This window comes from Lucilia cuprina, chromosome 5, assembly GCF_022045245.1.
Source record: "Lucilia cuprina isolate Lc7/37 chromosome 5, ASM2204524v1, whole genome shotgun sequence".
In the NCBI taxonomy this organism is placed as follows: Eukaryota; Metazoa; Arthropoda; class Insecta; order Diptera; family Calliphoridae; genus Lucilia; species Lucilia cuprina.
In genome coordinates, this window is record NC_060953.1 from 47,193,760 (window position 1) to 47,215,063 (window position 21,304).

A 21,304-nucleotide genomic window follows, 5' to 3' on the forward strand; every position below is an offset into this window, starting at 1 on the left:
TTCAAATAAAATTCAAACAATTTAATTTGGAAAATTGTTTAAATGCCTGCTTGTTACTTCTAACATGGCCGTCCGTCATGGCGGTGGTATTCCCGAGGTAATTTATGGTTATTTGTTGTCAATGTTGTCATCGACATCGTTGTCTATGTAGTTGTAGTTGTCGTCATAGATCGAACGACAGGCAGACAGACAGACAAACAACAAGTGTTACGAATACATACGATTACTTTATGCGTTTCACGCGTTTAATACAAACATTCAAATATGTATTTCAACGTATAATACGTAAATGTATGTACGTAATAAGTAAGTACATTAACGTATACGTTATATGTGATATACATATTTAATACACAACTATATATATTCATATATATGTAGAAAATCGTAGTATATATATATAACATATTTACAACCTGCAGTACGTAGTACGTACCGTTTGTAAAGTGGCCAACAAATGACAAGGTCATCACGTGTTTTGGCACAGTTACCTAAAAATATTAACAACAAAAAACCTTTAATAAACGAAAGAAATATTTTTCCATAAATATTAATAGAAAAATAATAAATATTCATAAGACATTTAACAAGAACGAAAGCAATGACAGTAGCAACAGCAAATGTTTAATTATAGTTGACAACGAGTCATCCATCCTACGCACTTAAATACTTTTTGATATTCTTAAAATCCACGTCCGTTGTTGGCAACAATCTACATATTTGATTTAATTAAATCTTTTAATTGCATTCTATCAGTTTTAATTAAAAACTATGAAATATTATATTTATAATATAGACTGTATTATAAACTAGATTGTAAAACGAAAGACTTGATTAGTCTATATACTAGAAGAAAGACTTGACTATACTATGTACTAGGCGGAAGACTTGATTAGACTGTAAACTAGGCGAAAGACTTGATTAGACTGTAAACTAGATGAAAGACTTGATAAGACTATATTCTAAACGAAAGACTTTATCAGACTACATACTAGACTATAGATAGATAGATAGATAGATAGATAGATAGATAGATAGATAGATAGATAGATAGATAGATAGATAGATAGATAGATAGATAGATAGATAGATAGATAGATAGATAGATAGATATTCTAGTGGATTGTATATAACTGGTCTATAGACTATAGAATATGCAATAAAATAGAATACGGAATAGACTATATACTAGTCTATATACTAGGCTATATGCTACACTATACTAGTATAATGACTAGACTACAAAATAGATTAGAAAATTTAAAAATTCCCCCAAATAAAAAGAACACGTATTTATTTAAATTGGAAAATCGAAAGTGAAGTTTATAAGTTTCTTTAACCTAATATTTCAAATTATTAAAGTTTCACGATATTTGTTTTCAACACGATTTTCAACACGATATATAGAGCAAACAACAAACGTGCTCAAATCAAACAACTAGTTTCCTAACTATAAACATGTTTGTATACATATCTTCTGAAATCACAAACTTAAGAATGATTATTTGTTTTATTTTTGATATATTTTATAGAAAATAATCACGTTGTTTTTTTTTCAATACGATTAACATAAAACCCGGCCTAAATAAATATTAATAGAAGGAAGTTTCAAAATAAATGTTTAATTTTAAATTTAAAAAAAAAAAAATTAAATCACTATAATAATAAGGAAACATTTAGCAATGAAAATTATATTATTTATAAATTGAGAAAATTTATTGATTTCAAAACACACACCATTAAACTTAATTTGGTTTAATCTGATTAAAAATTCCAAATCGTACTTCAAACGAATTTAAATAATTTCACGTGATTTTTAAAAATAAACATATATTTATGTAAAATACTTATGTCGTTGTTAAATTGGTAGCAAAATTAACTGTTGTTTTAATTAAATTAAACTGAACTTTTGTAAAAAAATCTAAATATTTTGAAATATTAAATCATTTTTATATTATAATGATGAACATTATTTATGATATAATCTAGCGATACAGTTAGAACTGGAGAAATAGTACAGATTTTTAGACTTATAATCAATACTATAACATAGATTGTGATAAATACTACTGATTAGACTAATATAGTCGAGTAGACTATGGTCAGACTTCGCGTAGACTAATATCAGACTTCTAGGTAAACTATAATCAAACTATAGAGTAGACTAAAAAGAGTAGACTATAGTCGGACTGTAGAGTATAGTCGAGTCGGGTATATAGTCGGGCTATAGAGTAAACAATAGTTGGACTATATTGAAGACTACAGTCGGAATGTCGGGATGTAGACTAGTCTGTAGTCAGAATATATAATAGGCAGTAATCGGACCCTAGAGTAGACTATAGTGTGACTTTAAATTCGAAATCTTGTAGAAATATAGATTAGGCTATAGTTGGACTATAGTCAAGTCTGTAGTCGGAAAAGTCAAAATATAAGATTTGGAGTGAAATCTGTAATCGGACTGTAGAGTAGAATTCAATTGGACTACATAGTACACAATAGTCGAACTATAGAGTAGTCGAAATTTAGAGTAGACTGTAGTCGAACTATAGATTAAATTGTAGTCGGGCTATAAATTTACTGTAGTCAGTAGGACATTAGATTATACTATAATCGCACTAAATAGTAAGAGTATAGAGAAAGCTATAGTAGGACTATGCAGTTGGGCTATAGGTAAGGCTATAGTTGGACTATATAGTATAGTCGAACTATAAAGTAATCGATAGTCGCACTATAGAGTAGACTATAGTTGGATTTTAGAGTAGGCTATTGTCGGACTATAGAGTACACTTTAGTAGAACTATCTTCTTCATCATCTTATAGCATTACAAGTCGTGGGGGAGAGCTTTAGCCTGATCAGTTATTTTCCTCTATTCCTCTCTGTTTTCAGCCTTCCGCTGCCAGTTCATAATATTCATTATCCTTAGGTAGTCCTCTACGCAATCATTTCATCTCGTTCGCGGTCGTTCTCGTTTCTAGTACCTCCGAAGCCATGGTATAGCGTTAACTTTCGTGGTCTTCTATCGTCCATGTGTGTTACGTGTCCTGCCCATTCTATACGTTGCGCCCTTATAAATTTTACTATGTCCTCTACGTTGCATAACTCGAGTATTTTTTTGTTGCCTCTTTGGACATAGTTTCCGTTATCACATAAAGGACTTTTCGTTTTTTCGACTTTTTTTGACGACTTTTCGACTCTTTTCATAGACGATAGTCGAGTTATCGACTTTTTTTGGAACAAAATAGTCAACTTCGACTTTTTTCGACAAAAAGTCGATTGTTCGATTTTTCGAAAGTCGATTTATAGAAACCTAGTTTAAATTTAGATTTTCTGTTCTTGTCGTCTACCCTTCATTAACATGTTCATGTACTTGGTCTTGCGTTCATTTATATGGACTGTAGAATAAAATGTAGAGTAAACCAGTCGGACTCTAGACTAGATTATAGTTTCAGTATAGATTATAGCTGTAGTCGTACTATAGTCCACTCTATAGGTCAGACTATATAGACGGAATAAACACTAGACTATAGATGGGTATAGAGTAGGTTAAATACGGACTGACTATGTTGGACTATAAAATAGTCTATAGTCGAACTATAAAGTTAGATTTCCCCCAAAATATTGAATCTTTACCAAAATAGTATTAACATGCTATTTTGACAATCAAGACTGCAGTATAATAAATAAAACTTTAACAAGTATTATACTATGAGTTTTGAATTGTAATTATTGGCAGACGTCTACACTTTCGTTTAAAATTAAAATGAAAATTTACTAATGAAAAAAAAAAAATAACAACCAAAATATATAGTGGGAGTTAAATTTACGAGTTATAATGTGACCAAAATAATGCACAGCCATTGACTGACTACAAATTGAAAAGAATACAATTGTGAGTGCTCTAAAGTGACCATAAAAAGTAATATTCAGTTGTTTAGTAATGGTTTAGTAAAATAGCAGTAGGTAGTTAAGTTTATTTAAAATAGTTTTTAAAAATTGTACGTGTAAAGAATTTCTAAAAGAATATATTAGCTTTGTATATCTTCACGTTACCTTCAAATATTTCAAATACACAAAAAATATACAATTTTTTTCAAAATTTTAAACTTTACTACACTTTAACAAAAAGTTTAACTTTTTTTCAACAAAAAAAGCGTACTGCATCGAAAAAATAAATGTATTAACAATAACAATTGAAAAATATTAAACCTTTTTATTGTTGTTATTTTTTTGAGGGCCATATAGACGATGGCCAATGCAGAGAGCTACGTAGCTAGCAGTAATCGTCGTGTCATTTGAATGCGTATTACAGTAAAACTTATGGTATTTTTTCCGATTTTATTTTATATTTTTAAATATTATAATTCGTTGAGTGTTAAATTCCCATTGCTCGCAGTGAAGAAGATTATTTTCATATAAAAAGCCAAACGTTTTTGCTAACGTTATGTCAGTTCAATTTTAAACAACCGACAGTGTTTAACAAAAATTTTCATCCTTAGCCCACAATGAAATCCTTCACCGTAAGTGTATTCGCTTTTCAAACAAAATTTCGTGGAATATAAGCTGAAGACCTTTTTGCTGTGTCTTGACTTTAGTCAAGTCATATGGATTACAAAAGCTTAAAGTCAACAGTGAAATTTAACGGATTTTGTTGATCTTCGTCTTTATACTGTGGATTATATAGTTTGATATAATTTATTTTAGGCTGCTGCTGTTATTTCCACCTTGGCTGCTGCCAATGCCGGCTTCGCCCCCGCTCCCTTGGCTTATGCTGCTGCTCCTTATGCTGCCGCTCCATTCGCTGCTGCTTCTCCCTATGTAGCTCATCCTTATGCTGCTGCTCCCTATGTAGCTGCCCCCGCTGCCTACTCTGCTCCTTTGGTAGCCAAGACTTTCGCCGCTGCTCCAGCTTTTGCTGCCCCTGGCCCAGTCTACGCTGCTGCCCCAGCTCCCTATGTAGCCGCCCCAGTTGCAAAGACTTATGCTGCTGCTCCCTTGGTAGCTAAGACTTTCGCCGCTCCCGTTGTAGCTGCTGCCCCAGCTCCAGTTTTAGCTAAGACTGTTGCTGCTCCTTTGGCCGCCCCCGTAGCCCCCGTTGCCCCTGTTGCTGCCGTAGCTGCTCCCGTTGTAGCCAAGGCTGAGGTGGTTGATGCCCATCCTCAATACAAATTCGCCTACAATGTTCAAGATGCTTTGACCGGTGACTCCAAGACCCAAGAAGAAACCCGTGACGGTGATGTAGTACGTGGCTCTTACTCTTTCATTGAGGCCGATGGCTCTCGTCGTATTGTCAACTACTATGCTGATGACATCAACGGTTTCAACGCTGTTGTCTCCAAGGATGTTCCCGTAGCTGCTGCCCCCGTTGTAGCTGCCCCAGCTCCCGTTGTTGCCAAGACATTCGCCGCCCCCATTGTTGCCTAATTTCTTTTTAATGAATTTATTAAGCAATCAATAGTGATGTCCTTGTGAGATTACTTCTGTATCTTTTTTTTTTTTGCCAATTTGCCTTTAATTCTTAGCTAATTGTTTATCTATACTTCGCTATCCATCTCTATTTTCTGCTAAGTTTTAAAAATCTATCAATCTTTTTTATTCGTTATTGTCGGTGGGTTAAATTAACCCTGGTCTACTGTCGAGGTGCTGTCAAATAATTGCAATAGCGTAAGCGAAATTCATTTGTAAATAACATTTTCTACAATCATTGTCGTTGTTGTTGTAAACAAAATTTCAACTTTCATCACTTACTTATGACCAAGACTTTGATAAAACTGTTAAATAAAAAAAATATTAAAAAAATATTTTTAATATCTTTGTTAATTATTTCTTAAATTGAAAACTAATAATTAGTTCTTAGAGTAGTGTATAAATAGTCACACAATAGAGAAGATTATAGTCAGACTATAGCATGTTTACTCTATAGTCTGAGTAACTACTCTATTGCACTATACGGACTATGAATCAGAATATAGTCAGGATATGGAGCAGACCAGGGTCAGTCTATATAGAGTAGTCTATAGTCAGACTACAGAGTAAACTATTGTCTGACCATAGGCTAGAATACATTCGCATTATGGAATACACTATAAGTAGATTATATAGTGTTCAATAGTCGTACTGTAGAGTAGATTAAAGAATAAACTATAGTTAGACTATAGACGTTATAGTCTGTACATATAAAGTAATATATAGACACACCAGAGCACTCCAATTCAGGCTTTAGAGTAGTCTATAATCATGCCTTAGCGTAGACTACAGTCAGACTTTAGAGTATGCTATAGTCAAATTTTAAAGTAGATTATAGCCAGGCCATATATTAGACTTTATTTAGACTTTAGTGTAGTCTCATAAAAGTCTAAAGCGTAAACTTTATAAGACTTGATAAGTAGACTGTAGATGGACAGTAGAGTAGACTATAGTCAGACTAAAATTATTCAGACTTTGTTACACTTGTAGAGTAGACTTTAGATAGACTGTAGCATAGAGTAAACTGTAGTCACACTCTAGCGTAAACTATAGTCAGACTAAAGAGTGAACTATATTCAGACTATAGGGTATACTATAGTTAGATTTTAAAGTAGATTTTAAACAGGCTATAGACTAGACTTTGTTCAGACTTTAGAGTAGACTATTATCAGACTAAAGAATAAACTTTAAACTTTAGACCACACTATAGTCTAACTATAGATTAGAGTATAGTCAGACTAAAGAGTAAACTATAGTTAGACTATAGAGTAGGCTTTTATAGATTACGGATTGTAATTAAAAAAGATCGATCCTTAAAAAACAATTAATAAAATAATTACACAATATATAAATGTTTTTTTTTTTCAATAATTATATTTTAACAGTTTTAACAAAGTCTCGGTTATGAGTAAGAGATAAAAGTTGAAATTTTTTACAACAACAACAATGATTATAGAATATATTATTTACAAATGAATTTCGCTAACGCCATTGCATTTTTTTGACAGACGGAAAGACTAAGGGTTAATGTAACCCATTGACTTAGCAGGAAAAAAGTTATATAAAGTATTGAAGACTTTAAAGAAAATTCGAAAAAAAGAAAAGATAAAGCTTAATTGAAAGAAATTAGGCAACTACAGCAGCTGGGGCTGCAACAACGGGAGCAGCAGCTACGGGAACATCCTTAGAGACAACAGCGTTGAAACCGTTGACAGAGTCAGCATAGTAGTTGACAATACGACGGGAGCCATCGGCTTCAATGAGAGAATAAGAGCCACGTACTACATCACCGTCACGGGTTTCTTCTTGAGTCTTGGAGTCACCGGTCAAAGCATCTTGAACATTGTAGGCGAATTTGTATTGAGGGTAGGCATCAACAACTTCAGCCTTGGCTACAACGGGAGCAGCTACAGCAGCAACGGGAGCGGCCAAAGGAGCAGCAACGGTCTTGGCCAAAACTGGGGCTGGAGCAGCAGCGTAAACGGGAGCAGCTGCATAAGTTTTAGCAACAGGGGCGGCTACATAAGGAGCTGGGGCAGCAGCATAGACTGGGCCCGGGGCAGCAAAAGCTGGAGCAGCGGCGAAAGTCTTGGCTACCAAAGGAGCAGAGTAAGCAGCGGGAGCAGCTACATAAGGAGCAGCAGCATAGTGATGAGCTACATAAGGAGAAGCAGCAGCGAAGGGAGCGGCAGCATAGGGAGCAGCAGCATAAGCTAAAGGAGCGGGAGCAAAACCGGCATTGGCAGCAGCCAAGGTGGAGATAACAGCAGCAGCCTAAAATAACACAATTTTAACTAATTAGTTCTTTGTTTAAGGGCAAAGATCAACAAAATCTGTGAATATGACATTAAACTATAAGCTTGAGTCATATTTAGCTAAAGATGCTTTCAGCTTTTAATCCAGAAAAATTTAGTTTGAAAAGTATTTTTTGATTGTCTAAAATTTAGTTCTACTTACAGCGAAGGATTTCATTGTGAACTTAGGAATGAATTATTTAGTTAATCACTGTCGATTGTTTAAAATTAAACTGACATATTTTTACCAAAATGGTTTGCCATTTTATATTAAAAAATAGATATTCTTTACTGGCAAACGAAGGGTGTTCAAACTCAACACCAAAAAAATTATAATATTTATAAATGCAAAATAAAAAAATTAAGTTTATACGCATTCAAACGCTCTCCTCTATCTACATTGGTTATCGTGGGTGACCTTTAAAATTACAATAAATAGGTTTAATGTTTTCTTCAATTGTTATTGGTAATATACATTTTTTTTAATGCACTAATTTTGATTTTTATTTAAATTTGTAACAATTGATTTTTGGTGAAAAATTAATAGATAAGGGAATTTTATTAAATATTATTAAAATATATAAAATATATAAATATATAATAGAATACATATACCTTATATACCTAACCATTAAGCTTTAGACTTTGTGCCTAAGTGCCTTCAGGTGCCTTGTAGCACACAACGAAATTGATTCTACTTTTTTGACAGCCGTGTAAAATGAGAAAAATAATCATAGATCGCGTGGTGGTGCCCTCCAGCTTTAATTGTTTGTGCTAGATGCCAAAGGTAGAACCTTGTCCACTTAGTATTGGTTAAACTTTTAATATATTTTCGATTTCTTCGAGGGTCTGAATATGGGTCTGTTTTTAATTTCTTACTTGTACCCATGAATAAACTTACATTGAAAAGTAATCAGTTAAAATGCTAATAAAACCTCTTTTCACTTCTTCTTCTTTAGCATTTTAACTCATTATTTTAACACGGCGATGTCATTGGAGACAAGTACTTCTACGCTCGCAAACAAATAGAAAGCAGGGATGGCAAAATTGGTACGATGGTACTTTTTTTGATACTATTTGATGTGCAAAAGTACCGTGATACTCCCGAGGCTTATTTGATACTTTCAGGGCTACAATCTCAATATCCGATTATCGTTTAACCGGTAGTAAATCTGTCTGTTAAAATAATTTTTTTGTATGGGAACTTTAAATAAATCGTTTTGAAATAACAAGAGAATTAGAATATGTGAATAAAAGTTTATTTAAAATTTAAAATACTTTTTAATTTTTTTGCACTTATTCTCGAAAATGCATCAAATAAAAGTTGTAGGAAACAGCTACTAAAGTACTCTATAACTTTAGTAGCTGTTTCTCTTCAATATTATCAGACAAAATGTTAAAATAGTTGAAACCCTGAGACTATGTTAGACGCTTCTATAAGATTATTCGCTGAGTTCGAATGTTACTTCATATTTTCTCCATCACATCTGGAATCTGAGATATTATGTCCTGAGTTTTGAGAAATCGCAATTTTTGTCCCTTTTCGAGACTTATAACTTTATAACATCATATGGGTACCAGCCCACTCGGGAGTAGTCGGTAACGAAAGAGCGAATGTAATAGCTTTAAAGGGAAGGGAGCTCAAGGCAGTTAAACTGACGAACGCAAAACCATTCGACGCAACAAAAGCTGAACTAAAAATATATGGGAGAGAGAATTCCATAAGACCTCCTGGAATAATGAAATAGTGGGTAGAACCACGAAAATCCTATGGGGGACCCTGATGAGAGCAAGACGAAAAATCTCCTCAAAATGGGCAAATCTGAAATTAGTATGATAGTACGTATTCTGAATGGACATTTATGCAAAATTGGACGTTCGGATTCATACGTATGTAGAGCATGTGAAGAGGACAGTAAAACTCTGAAGCACTTTCTTTGCCACTGCCAGGCATTCGTCGAAGTTAGATCCAAGTATCTTGGAAGTGATGTTATTCCAGAAATAACATTCCTGACTAACACTGATTGGAAGATTCTTAGGAATTACGTTCAAGGAACTGAGTTTCTGAACACTGAAAAATAATTTATTCAGTTCCTTATTTTTTTATGATAAAGAGCGCACAACAGGCCCTATTGTGGCCTAGGTGCATTTCTTCGGATTTGATGTAGTACACATCCTCCTATCAACCTAACCTAAGTACTTTGAGATCCAAAAAAGTACTCTCTGAAATATTTTTTGATACTGAAACAAAATCTTTTTTCCATCCCTGATAGAAAGTTAAAGAAGTATATTTTGCTTACAAAGAAGTTGTTAAGTAAGTTGTTTTGTTTTTAATAACAAAAAGGAGCCAGTAAGAATACGAACAAAGCCGAAATAAAGTACTTCTATTTTGGATTAAAAGAAAGTACTTCGAGTACTTTAAAGTAATGCAGATGAAAAGTAAATAGTCATTGAAGAGTAAGGGAATAAGGAAGAACAACCCATTTCCAGATTTTTGCTGGGTAGTGAGTAAAATCTTCGTGTTAGATTTTTGAATCTAGCAACTTAAGGTCCCTTCAGACGTTCACACTTTACGTACGGCAAGTCTAATGAAAAAGTGAAATGAAATTCCATCCGTATGACAAAAAGAGAATAGAAGCCGTTTGATTTATATTTTTCGTGTTTACACGATTGGTATAAAACAATAACAAAGTAAAATGGAAATAGCTGTTTCACTTTTTTATGTTTTTACATAAAAATATATCCCGGATCTAATTGCTGTCAAATTTTCCATCCGTATTTTCTCTCAATGTGTTATGGTTTTACTACATATTGCGTTTAGACGATCCCATCCCATTCTATTCTACACAAAATCTTGACAAATTATATTACTTGTGTGATCATGTAAAGCCGGCTTTAGTGTTATCCAAGAATCTAAATTTTCTGATTTTATGGTGTCTGTCCGTTTCAGAGGGTTAAATTATAAAATTTCTTAAAAGTTTATGACACAACTTTTTAAATAAAATACTTGGATGATGTTTCTTTTTTAATAATTATTTTTATATTTAACAGTTTTAACAAAGTCTTGATCATGAGCAAGTGATGACAGTTGACATTTTTCTTTCAACAATGACAATGAGTGTAGAAAATGTATTTTACAAATGAAATTCGCTTACGCTATTGCAATTATGTGACAACACCTTGACATTTAGACATAGGGTTAATTTAACCCATTGATTTAGCAGGAAAAAAGGGATAGATAACAAAATGAAGATAAATAATTAGTTAAAAATTAAAGGCAAATTGGCAAAAATAGTTTGAGAGAAATTAGGCAACAACAGCAGCTGGGGCAGCTACAACGGGAGCAGCAGCTACGGGAACATCCTTGGAGACAACAGCGTTGAAACCGTTGACGGAATCAGCATAGTAGTTGACAATACGACGGGAGCCATCGGCTTCAATGAGAGAATAAGAGCCACGTACTACATCACCATCACGAGTTTCTTCTTGGGTCTTGGAATCACCGGTCAAAGCATCTTGGACATTGTAGGCGAATTTGTATTGAGGGTAGGTATCAACAACTTCAGCCTTGGCTACAACGGGAGCAGCTACAGCAGCAACGGGAGCGGCCAAAGGAGCAGCAACGGCCTTAGCCAAAACTGGGGCTGGGGCAGCAGCGTAAACGGGAGCAGCAGCATAAGTTTTAGCAACTGGAGCGGCTACATAAGGAGCTGGGGCAGCAGCATAAACTGGGCCAGGGGCAGCAAAAGCTGGAGCAGCGGCGAAAGTCTTGGCAACCAAAGGAGCAGAGTAAGCGGCGGGAGCAGCTACATAAGGAGCAGCAGCATAGTGATGAGCTACATAAGGAGAAGCAGCAGCGAAGGGAGCGGCAGCATAGGGAGCAGCAGCATAAGCTAAGGGAGCGGGAGCAAAACCAGCATTGGCAGCAGCCAAGGTAGAGATAACAGCAGCAGCCTAAAATAACACAATTAAAAATAATTAGTTCTTTGTTTATGGGCAAAAGTCAACAAAATCTCTGAAATTACACTATGAACTATAAGCTTTAGTCGTCTTGAGCTTTATAATCCAACAAATTTAGTTTGAAAAGTATTCTTTGATTTTTAAACATTTAGCTCTACTTACGGTGAAGGATTTCATTGCGAGCTTAGGATGAATTATTTAGTTAAATACTGTCGATTGTTTAAAATTGAACTGACATATTTTTAGCCAATTGGTTTGGCATTTTATATTAAAACTATTCTTTACTCTCGTAGGAAGGGAACTCAATACAAAACATATTATAATATTTAAAAATGCAAAATAAATAAAATTAAGTTTATACACATTCAATCGCGTATTAACCAAAATACTTTAGCTATGTACATTGGTTATTGTCAGTGACCCTCAAAATTACAATTAATAGGTTTAAAGTTTTTTCCAAACGATTTTTGTTAAAATGTTTACATTTTACCAATGGATTTTTAAAGAAAAATTTATAAAAAAATAATTTTATAAAATATAAAATATTTAACAACAAAAAACGTGGGTTATATTGATTTTATCATTTCCTTTGTAACACATTGAAATATTGTTCATAGATCCACAAAAGTATATAAATTCTGGGTCCTTTTTAGATTCCAAAACGATCTAGCCATGTCTGTCCGTCCGTCTGCCTATATGTCTGTTCGTCTGCCCGTATGTCTTTTAAAAGCACCATAGAGTCCGAGTGGAAAGAGCTAGAGGGTTAAAATTTTACACAAATATTCCCTATAGATAAGCATTGTTTGGTATTGAATATCAAGTCCACTTGTTCGCATAGCCCTCATACAAGTGGCCACCCGAAACACAGCCAATATCTCACAATAATACCAACCTAATGTTTATTAGAAAGAAGAGTGTTTAAAAAATTTTGAAAGAATCCCAGCAAAAACCTGGTAATGGGTTGTACTTCCATAACCACTTACTTTTCAATGACACTTAACTAACAAACCAAAGTCTCTGGTTCGTATTCTCATTGGCTTCTTTTTATAATTAAAAACAAAACAACTTACTGAAAAACTTCTTTGTAAGCAAAATATACTTCTTTAACTGCCTATTTGGAAGCGAGCGCAGAAGTACTTGCCTCCAATGACATCATCGTGTTAAAATAATGAGTTAAAATGCTAAAGAAGAGAAGTAGTGAAAAGAGGTTTTATTAGCATTTTAACTCATTACTTTTTAATGTAAGTTTTTCCTAGGAATTTTTAAAGAAAGCAAGTCGTCAGAGTTTTATATTCGGTTGTGTGTTCATTTGAAATTGAACAAGTACCTAAAATTCCCCTAAAAAGGACGTTGAATATATAATGCGATGTTTCTACATTTTGCGTTTTTTTTAAGTTTATAATATTATGAATGATTAAAAAAGTATCAGTTAAAGTGCGAAAATGTACAAAGAAATTTCATTCCATCAGTTTTATATGTTTCTAGTTTCAATATTGCATAAGAACCAAAAAGTACCAGTTGAAGAACAAAAAAGTATCAATAATTCTTACCTAACGATTTGTACTTACTTAGGACACTGAATATCTAATTTTAAGTTTGTAGGTTCAGTAGTATGGAAAAGTACCAAAGTGACCCTTTTTATAAGATGTCATTTCTTTCGTTCTTCTATATGGTTATCTCCATGTTTCTATATTCAATATTTTAGAAAACTCAAAAAGTACCAGTAACGAAAAAGTACCAAAAAATAGTCCTTGGTATCAGAGATACAAATAACGCCCGCAGAATACTTAATTTTTCCCCATCCCTGCTTAATATACCATAGACAATTGTTCATCCCTGATTTTATGCAATAACAAAACACAGTTTTATAAATAACGTAAAGTTCTGGCTCCGTTTTGTTTTTCTAAGCAAGCAAATTAAGTACAAGAAAAATGTTTAATATATAATGGTGGAACCGACTCTGCCATCTATTAGGAAAGACTTTTAAGTTAAATATTTTAATACCAAGTTTACCAGGTTTTGGGTTCGTTTTCCACCTGAGCCCTACAGTTTTTCTTCGGATTTGAAATACAGCATAAATATTTATTATATACACATATTTAGAGAAATTCAAAATCGGTTCAGATTCAACTAAGTTACTGACTTATAAGTGCTTAAAGGTACAAAAACCCGTTTTACCCAAAACTCAAGATTTTGGAGGTGTTTGGTAAATTTCAAAATCATATTCTTGTTCTACTCAGGTCCATCTTTTAGAAAAAAAGTATCACTTCCCAGATATTTCAATTTGCATTTATTCTCTCACTGTGTTATTTCCCTATATTTTTTCCATTGAAACACAGTGCGCATGCGAGTTAGAAATTTAAGAAATTATTTAAAAAAAACAAGTATGAATGTCATGGTCGACCATAGGATACCCTACATCAGTACGTCAGAAGTGTAGATTATTTTTTTGGATTTTATGTTTTAACTTTATTCTGGAATATTTTCACTAAAACGTCTCAGAAAATAATTTTGAGACGATTGGTATACTTTAAGGTTGGTGTATAACCAACATTTTAGTGTGTTACAAACATCAATACAAACGTATAATACCCTCCCCGCTAAAGTGGTGTAGGGTATAATAAAAGGCTTTTCTTTGTAAGAACCTTATTTTTAAAAAATTTTCAAAGGCTTAAAAGTAATTCAATAAAATCTTTAGAACAATATAGATATTCTTTTCAAAAATTTAAATTTATTTAACAGTTTTAACAAAGTCTTGGTCATGAGTAAGTGATGACAGGTGACATTTCTCTTACAACAACGACAATGATTGTAGAAAATGTTATTTACAAATGAATTTCGTTCACGCTATTGCAATTATGTGACAGCACCTTGACAGATCGGGTTAATTTAACCCATTGACTTTAAGCAGGGGAAAAATGGTGATAAATAATTAGTTAAGAATTAAAGCAAATGGGCAACAAGAATTAAAAAAAAAATTAAGCAACAACGGCAGCTGGGGCAGCTACAACGGGAGCAGCAGCTACGGGAACATCCTTAGAGACAACAGCGTTGAAACCGTTGACGGAATCAGCATAGTAGTTGACAATACGACGGGAGCCATCGGCTTCGATGAGAGAGTAAGAGCCACGTACTACATCACCGTCACGAGTTTCTTCTTGGGTCTTGGAGTCACCGGTCAAAGCATCTTGAACATTGTAGGCGAATTTGTATTGAGGGTAGGCATCAACAACTTCAGCCTTGGCTACAACGGGAGCAGCTACAGCAGCAACGGGAGCGGCCAATGGAGCAGCAACAGTCTTAGTCAAAACTGGGGCTGGAGCAGCAGCGTAAACGGGAGCAGCAGCATAAGTTTTAGCAACTGGAGCGGCTACATAAGGAGCTGGGGCAGCAGCATAAACTGGGCCAGGGGCAGCAAAAGCTGGAGCAGCGGCGAAAGTCTTAGCTACCAAAGGAGCGGAGTAAGCGGCGGGAGCAGCTACATAAGGAGCGGCAGCATAGTGATGAGCTACGTAAGGAGAAGCAGCAGCGAAGGGAGCGGCAGCATAAGGAGCAGCAGCATAAGCCAAGGGAGCGGGAGCAAAACCAGCATTGGCAGCAGCCAAGGTGGAGATAACAGCAGCAGCCTGAAAATAAAGCAATTTAAACTAATTACTACTTTGTTTAAGGTTAAAGATCAACAAAAACCATTAAGTTTCACTTTAAGCTTTGGTCATATTTAGAAGCAAAAAATATTTGAAAATTACTTACGGTGAAGGATTTCATTGTGAGCTTAGGATGAATTATTTAGTTAATCACTGTCGGTTGTTTAAAGTTAAACTGACATATCTTTGCCCAAATGGTTTGCCATTTTATATTAAAACCAAAACTCTTCTTTACTCAAGAGCAAAGGGTGCATAACAACAACAAACAGATTAAAATATTTTCAAATGCAAACTAGAAAAAAATTAAGTTTATACGCATTCAAACTCGTATTAACCAGAGCTCTCTATCTGCATTGGTTAGACATTAACCAATGGCCCCCAAAATTACAATAAAAAATTGTTAAATGTTTTTGCAATGTTTATTGTTAATAAACAATTTTGTAAAAATGTTAAATTTTTGGTAAAACAAAATTTTGAAATTTAAGAAAAACATAAAAGGATGAAAAGAAAGTTTTTGAAAAAATTAAAATTTAATTTTTTTATTTTTTAAAAAATATTTTTTTTTTTTTGCAAAAAATCGATTTTTAACGAATTTTCCTTAAAAAGAAAATTCATGAAAAAATCACTTTTAATTAAATTTTGTTTTTTTTTTTAATTTTTTTTTACAAAAAATCAATTTTCCACTAAAATTCAATTAAAACTAAAAATGCGTACTTTCCCAAAAAAAATTAAACTTTTTTAACATTAACTTAACTGAATAATTAAAAGTATTTGATTATTAGTTTTTGAGGGCCATAGACGTTAACCAATGGTACACAGCAATGAAGAAGAATTCGTTAGTGATTTTGAATGTGTTTAAACTTAATATTATATTTTGTTGTATTTTTACAATATAATATTTATATAGTATTTCAGATATTACACGCCGTTTAGTGTTAAGCCCCTTTTTAGTAAGAAAATAAATTTTATTTTAATATAAAAAGCCAAACCAATTGACTAAAGATATGTCAGTTCAATTTTAAACAACCGACAGTGTTTAACAAAAATAATCATCTTCAGATCACAATGAAATCCTTTACCGTAAGTAGAGAACATTTAAAGAAATCAAAGAATATTTTTCAAAAACAAAATTCCAAGGAAAATAAGCTAATGACCCTGAAGCTTAAAGCTAACAGTGAAATTTGACAGATTTTGTTTATCTTCGCTCTTAAACTATGGATTAATTAGTTTTAAATGTCTTTTTTAAGGCTGCTGCTGTTATCTCCACCTTGGCTGCTGCCAATGCCGGTTTTGCTCCCGCTCCCTTGACTTATGCTGCTGCTCCTTATGCTGCCGCTCCCTTTGCTGCTGCTTCTCCCTATGTAGCTCATCCTTATGCTGCCGCTCCCTACGTAACTGGCCACGCTGCCTACTCTGCTCCTTTGGTAGCTAAGACTTTCGCCGCTGCTCCTGCTTTTGCTGCCCCTGGTCCAGTCTACGCTGCTGCCCCAGCTCCTTATGTAGCCACCCCTGTTGCTAAGACTTATGCTGCTGCTCCCTTGGTAGCTAAGACTTTCGCTGCTCCCGTCTACGCTGCTGCTGCTCCAGCCCCAGTTTTAGCTAAGACCGTTGCTGCTCCATTGGCCGCTCCCGTTGCTGCTGTAGCTGCTCCCGTTGTAGCCAAGGCTGAAGTTGTTGATGCCTACCCTCAATACAAATTCGCCTACAATGTTCAAGATGCTTTGACCGGTGACTCTAAGACTCAAGAAGAAACCCGTGATGGTGATGTAGTACGTGGCTCTTACTCTCTCATTGAAGCCGATGGCTCCCGTCGTATTGTCAACTACTATGCTGATGATATCAACGGTTTCAACGCTGTTGTCTCCAAGGATGTTCCCGTAGCTGCTGCCCCCGTTGTAGCTGCTCCAGCTCCCGTTGTTGCCAAGACCTTCGCCACCCCCATTGTTGCCTAATTTCTATCATCTAACTTATTAAGCTATCGTTAGTGATGTACCTTCTTTCTACCAATTTGCCTTAATTTCGTAGCTAATTATTTATCTTCATTTCGTTATCTATTCCTCTTCGTTTCCCGCTAAGTAAATGGGTTAAATTAACCCTATATCTCTCTGTCAAGGTGCTGTCAAATAATTGCAATAGCGTAAGAGAAATTCATTTGTAAATAACATTTTCTACAATCATTGTCATTGTTGTAAGAAAACATATCAACTGTCATCACTTATTCATGACCGAGACTTTGTTAAAACTGTTAAATAAAATTTAAATTTTTTTGAAAAAAAACATTTACTTTAAATTAATTATTTTATAGAATGTTTTTACTACAAAAATAGTTTTAAATAATTAAAAATTAACAGAAATTAAACATGCAAATGGGATGTTGTATTTTTATACCCATCACCTTAGTGAGAAGGGTATATATAAGTTTGTCATTCCATTTGTTATTTCTATAATATAATTTTCCGACCCTATATATATATTCTGGATCCTTATATATATATTCTGGATCCTTATAGATAGCGGAGTCGATTAAGCCTTGTCCGTCTGTCTGTCCGTCTGTCTATTGAAATCAGTTTTTAAAGGAACCCCGATATCGGCGAGATCCGAATTTTCAATAATTCTGTTAGACATGCTTTCGAGAAGATCGGTATTTAAAATCAGCAAAATCATCCAAAAAGCCAAATTTTTTTCATGCTTTGTTAAAAAAGCAAAAACAACACTGTGAATTGGATAAAGACGTACATGTGTGTTTGGAGATGTATTTGGTTTTATTCAGCTGTGTATTTTTTTTTTTTTTTTTGTATTTTTGGATGCTGTTCTGTTCTCAGGAAGTTAAAGGGCATAACAAGAACAAGGAGATAAAGCAGTAATATGTTGGTAATACAGCTCTGAAATTTGTTTGAGGGTGGTAATACAGTTTGACGGTGGTATTACAGTACAACGGTTAATATTTCTTTCTGCTACAGTTTATATTTGTTTGTGTGTATGTTATGTGTGACATGTGTGTTTATGTGTTGTTTATTTTTTGGCTCTTCTGTACAGAGATGCCACTTATACAGTATCACCTTTATCATCCACTTTAAAACTTAAAACTACTATTAATATCTACTACAGTTAAGAAACAGTAAATAACAGGATAAAATATAAAAATTATTTTTAAAAAGGATCCAACTTTAGTGTTTATGATTATGGACCAAATAGTCCAGAGTGAATAAGAATCTATAAATTTGGACTTTTTGTTAGTTTTTCATTCATCAAACACTTGAATAAAATGTATAAATGTGGGGAGGGTATTATGCGGTTTGCTGATGTGTGTAACAAGTATACCAGTGGGCTCTGAAACACCCTACAGTACGATCAAATAGTTCTCGGATTTTTGCTCATATCTCCGTTATTTGTAGACCGATTATGCTGATTTTAAATAGCGATATTCTTTAAAGCATGTCTAACTGAATTATTGAAGATTCTCCTGAAGGTGAAGAGTATAAAAATTGGGACATATAGAGTGCGCACAAGGTTTACATGGACAAACGGACATAAATCGACTGAGAAAATGATTCCTATACAAATTAAACTTTCTTTGAAAATCATGTTCAAAACATAACATTGATCCAATAATTTTGTATATAGATCATATATACCAATTAAACTCGATGACAACACACATACATACATAACTGCTAAATACATACATACATATGTAGCGTGTCAAAATATCAATTAACTCTTGATAATGCTCAACTATTTGTGATTGTAAATAAAATATAAAGGTTGTATGTACAACAGATTATCATAACAAATCGATCAAAAACATTTAAATATTTAAAAAGTACTTGTTGCATCATAAAAACCGTTAACAATAACAATTGAAATGTATTAAAACCTTCTTTAAAAAAAACTGTTGTTATTTTATTTGTTTTGAGGGCCATAAACGCGATGGGCAATGAGAAACGCTGAAAGAATTTGTTAGTCATTTGAATGCGTACTAACTAAACCAAACTTAATACTATTTGTTGCTTTTTTTCGGTTTCGATTCGATTACAATTGGTATTTTTGAATATTATTAAAACGTTTAATTTAGTTTTCCCTTCACGTGTAATAATGAAGAGTTTTTAATATAAAAAGCCAATTGATGTCGCTAACGATATGTCAGTTCAATTTTAAACAACCGACAGTGTTTAACAAAAATTTTCATCCTCAGCCCACAATGAAATCCTTCACCGTAAGTGTATTTCTATTTTCAAACAAAATTTCGTGGAATATTAGCTGAAGACCTTTTTGCTGCTGTGTTTTGACTTTAGTCAAGTGGATTACTAAAGCTTAAAGTCAACAGTGAAATTTAACGGATTTTGTTAATCTTCGTCCTTATACTGTGGATTATAAAGTTTGGTATAATTTATTTTAGGCTGCTGCTGTTATTTCCACCTTGGCTGCTGCCAACGCCGGCCTTGCCCCCGCTCCCTTGACTTATGCTGCTGCTCCCTATGCTGCCGCTCCCTTCGCTGCTTCTCCCTATGTAGCTCATCCTTATGCTGCTGCTCCTTATGTAGCTGCTCCTGCTGCCTACTCTGCTCCTTTGGTAGCCAAGACTTTCGCCGCTGCTCCAGCTTTTGCTGCCCCTGGCCCAGTTTATGCTGCTGCCCCAGCTCCTTATGTTGCCGCCCCTGTTGCTAAGACTTATGCTGCTGCTCCCTTGGTAGCTAAGACTTTCGCCGCTCCCGTTGTAGCTGCTGCCCCAGCCCCAGTTTTGGCTAAGACCGTTGCTGCTCCTTTGGCCGCCCCCGTAGCCCCCGTTGCCCCTGTTGCCGCCGTAGCTGCTCCCGTTGTAGCCAAGGCTGAGGTTGTTGATGCCCACCCTCAATACAAATACGCCTACGATGTCCAAGATACTTTGACCGGTGACTCCAAGACCCAAGAAGAAACCCGTGACGGTGATGTAGTACGTGGCTCTTACTCTCTCATCGAAGCCGATGGCTCTCGTCGTGTTGTCAACTACTATGCTGACTCCGTCAACGGTTTCAACGCTGTTGTCTCCAAGGAATTGCCCGTAGCTGCTGCCCCTGTTGTAGCTGCCCCAGCTCCCGTTGTTGCCAAGACCTTCGCCGCCCCTATTGTTGCTTAATTTTATTTTAACAGAAAATTAAGCTATCAATGAAAATCTTCTTGTGAGATTACTTCAGTACCATTTTTTTGCCAATTTGCCTTTAATTCTTAGCTAATCTTTATCTCTTTTTCTTGCTAAGTCTTATCTATCCCTCTTATTTGCTATTGTCAGCTGTTTAAATTAACTCTTTCTATGTGGTCAAGGTGCTGTCAAATAATGGCAATAGCGTAAGCGATATTCATTTGTAAATAACATTTTCTACAATCATTGTCGTTGTTGTAAGAAAAATTCAACTTTCATCACTTACCCTGACCATGATTTTGATTATATTGTTAAATAAAAATTATTTTTTGAAAAAAGAAAAAAGTTGTATTAATAATTAGATATTTAGCTAACATCAACCGCCATTTACCGAACAAATGTTTACAGGAACACTCCTCACATTCTCAAGTTTTTCGGTCTCTTTCGATGTAACACGGGTAACGTCAGATCTTCTAAGTCAAAAAAGGTACAACAAAAATGTTACATTTATTGTAGCTTTTCGAAATTCGGTTATTTTTCGGAGTAAATGCATTAAAACTGTGTTTTTTGTACTCATGCCTATCTATCTATCTATCTATCTATCTATCTATCTATCTATCTATCTATCTGTCTATCTAACTAACTGTCTATCTATCTATCTATCTATCTATCTATCTATCTATCTATTTATCTATCTATCAATCTATCTAACTATCTATCTATGTAACTATGGATAGTTAGTTACATAGATAGATAGTTAGATAATCTATGTAACTAACTATCCAACTACCTATCTAACTAACTATCTATCTATCTATCTATC

General features: G+C 34.3%; 3 protein-coding genes across 5 annotated transcripts; 2 read left to right on the plus strand and 1 right to left on the minus strand.

Moving 5' to 3' along the window:
• The first annotated feature begins 4,389 nt into the window (after nt 1-4,389).
• Nucleotides 4,390-5,791, plus strand: LOC111678661 (cuticle protein 21-like). The gene is made up of 2 exons (XM_023440074.2): nt 4,390-4,518; nt 4,703-5,791. The coding sequence occupies exons 1-2, from the start codon at nt 4,504-4,506 to the stop codon at nt 5,420-5,422; spliced, it is 735 nt and encodes a 244-aa protein (XP_023295842.2). The 5' UTR covers nt 4,390-4,503; the 3' UTR covers nt 5,423-5,791.
• A 1,059-nt stretch (nt 5,792-6,850) lies between these two features.
• LOC111678665 (cuticle protein 21-like) lies at nt 6,851-15,574 on the minus strand. 3 transcript variants are annotated; one of them, XM_046951871.1, is made up of 3 exons: nt 15,469-15,574; nt 14,745-15,344; nt 10,791-11,712 (listed from the first exon to the last, which is right to left on the minus strand). In XM_046951871.1, the coding sequence occupies exons 1-3, from the start codon at nt 15,481-15,483 to the stop codon at nt 11,065-11,067; spliced, it is 1,263 nt and encodes a 420-aa protein (XP_046807827.1). In that variant the 5' UTR covers nt 15,484-15,574; the 3' UTR covers nt 10,791-11,064. The 3 variants fall into 3 exon arrangements, with proteins under 3 accessions (XP_023295847.2, XP_046807827.1, XP_046807826.1); XM_023440079.2 differs by lacking the exons at nt 10,791-11,712; nt 14,745-15,344; nt 15,469-15,574 and adding exons at nt 6,851-7,738; nt 7,922-7,998; XM_046951870.1 differs by lacking the exon at nt 14,745-15,344 and having other exon boundaries at nt 15,469-15,483.
• A 798-nt stretch (nt 15,575-16,372) lies between these two features.
• Nucleotides 16,373-20,819, plus strand: LOC111678663 (calphotin-like). The gene is made up of 5 exons (XM_046952514.1): nt 16,373-16,442; nt 16,610-17,305; nt 17,388-17,437; nt 19,464-19,578; nt 19,762-20,819. Exons 1-5 carry the CDS (start codon nt 16,428-16,430, stop codon nt 20,476-20,478), a joined length of 1,593 nt encoding a protein of 530 aa, XP_046808470.1. The 5' UTR covers nt 16,373-16,427; the 3' UTR covers nt 20,479-20,819.
• Nucleotides 20,820-21,304: the final 485 nt, after the last annotated feature.

What these genes read in the sequence shown, in the direction of transcription:
- LOC111678663 (XM_046952514.1), top strand. An exon ending in TCCTCTTCGTTTCCCGCTAA is followed by an intron (nt 17,438 to 19,463) that starts GTAAATGGGTTA and finishes GTAATAATGAAG; the next exon opens with AGTTTTTAATATAAAAAGCC. An exon ending in CCACAATGAAATCCTTCACC is followed by an intron (nt 19,579 to 19,761) that starts GTAAGTGTATTT and finishes AATTTATTTTAG; the next exon opens with GCTGCTGCTGTTATTTCCAC.
- LOC111678665 (XM_046951871.1), bottom strand. An exon ending in TTGTCTCTAAGGATGTTCCC is followed by an intron (nt 11,713 to 14,744) that starts GTAGCTGCTGCT and finishes GTGTTATTTTAG; the next exon opens with GCTGCTGCTGTTATCTCTAC.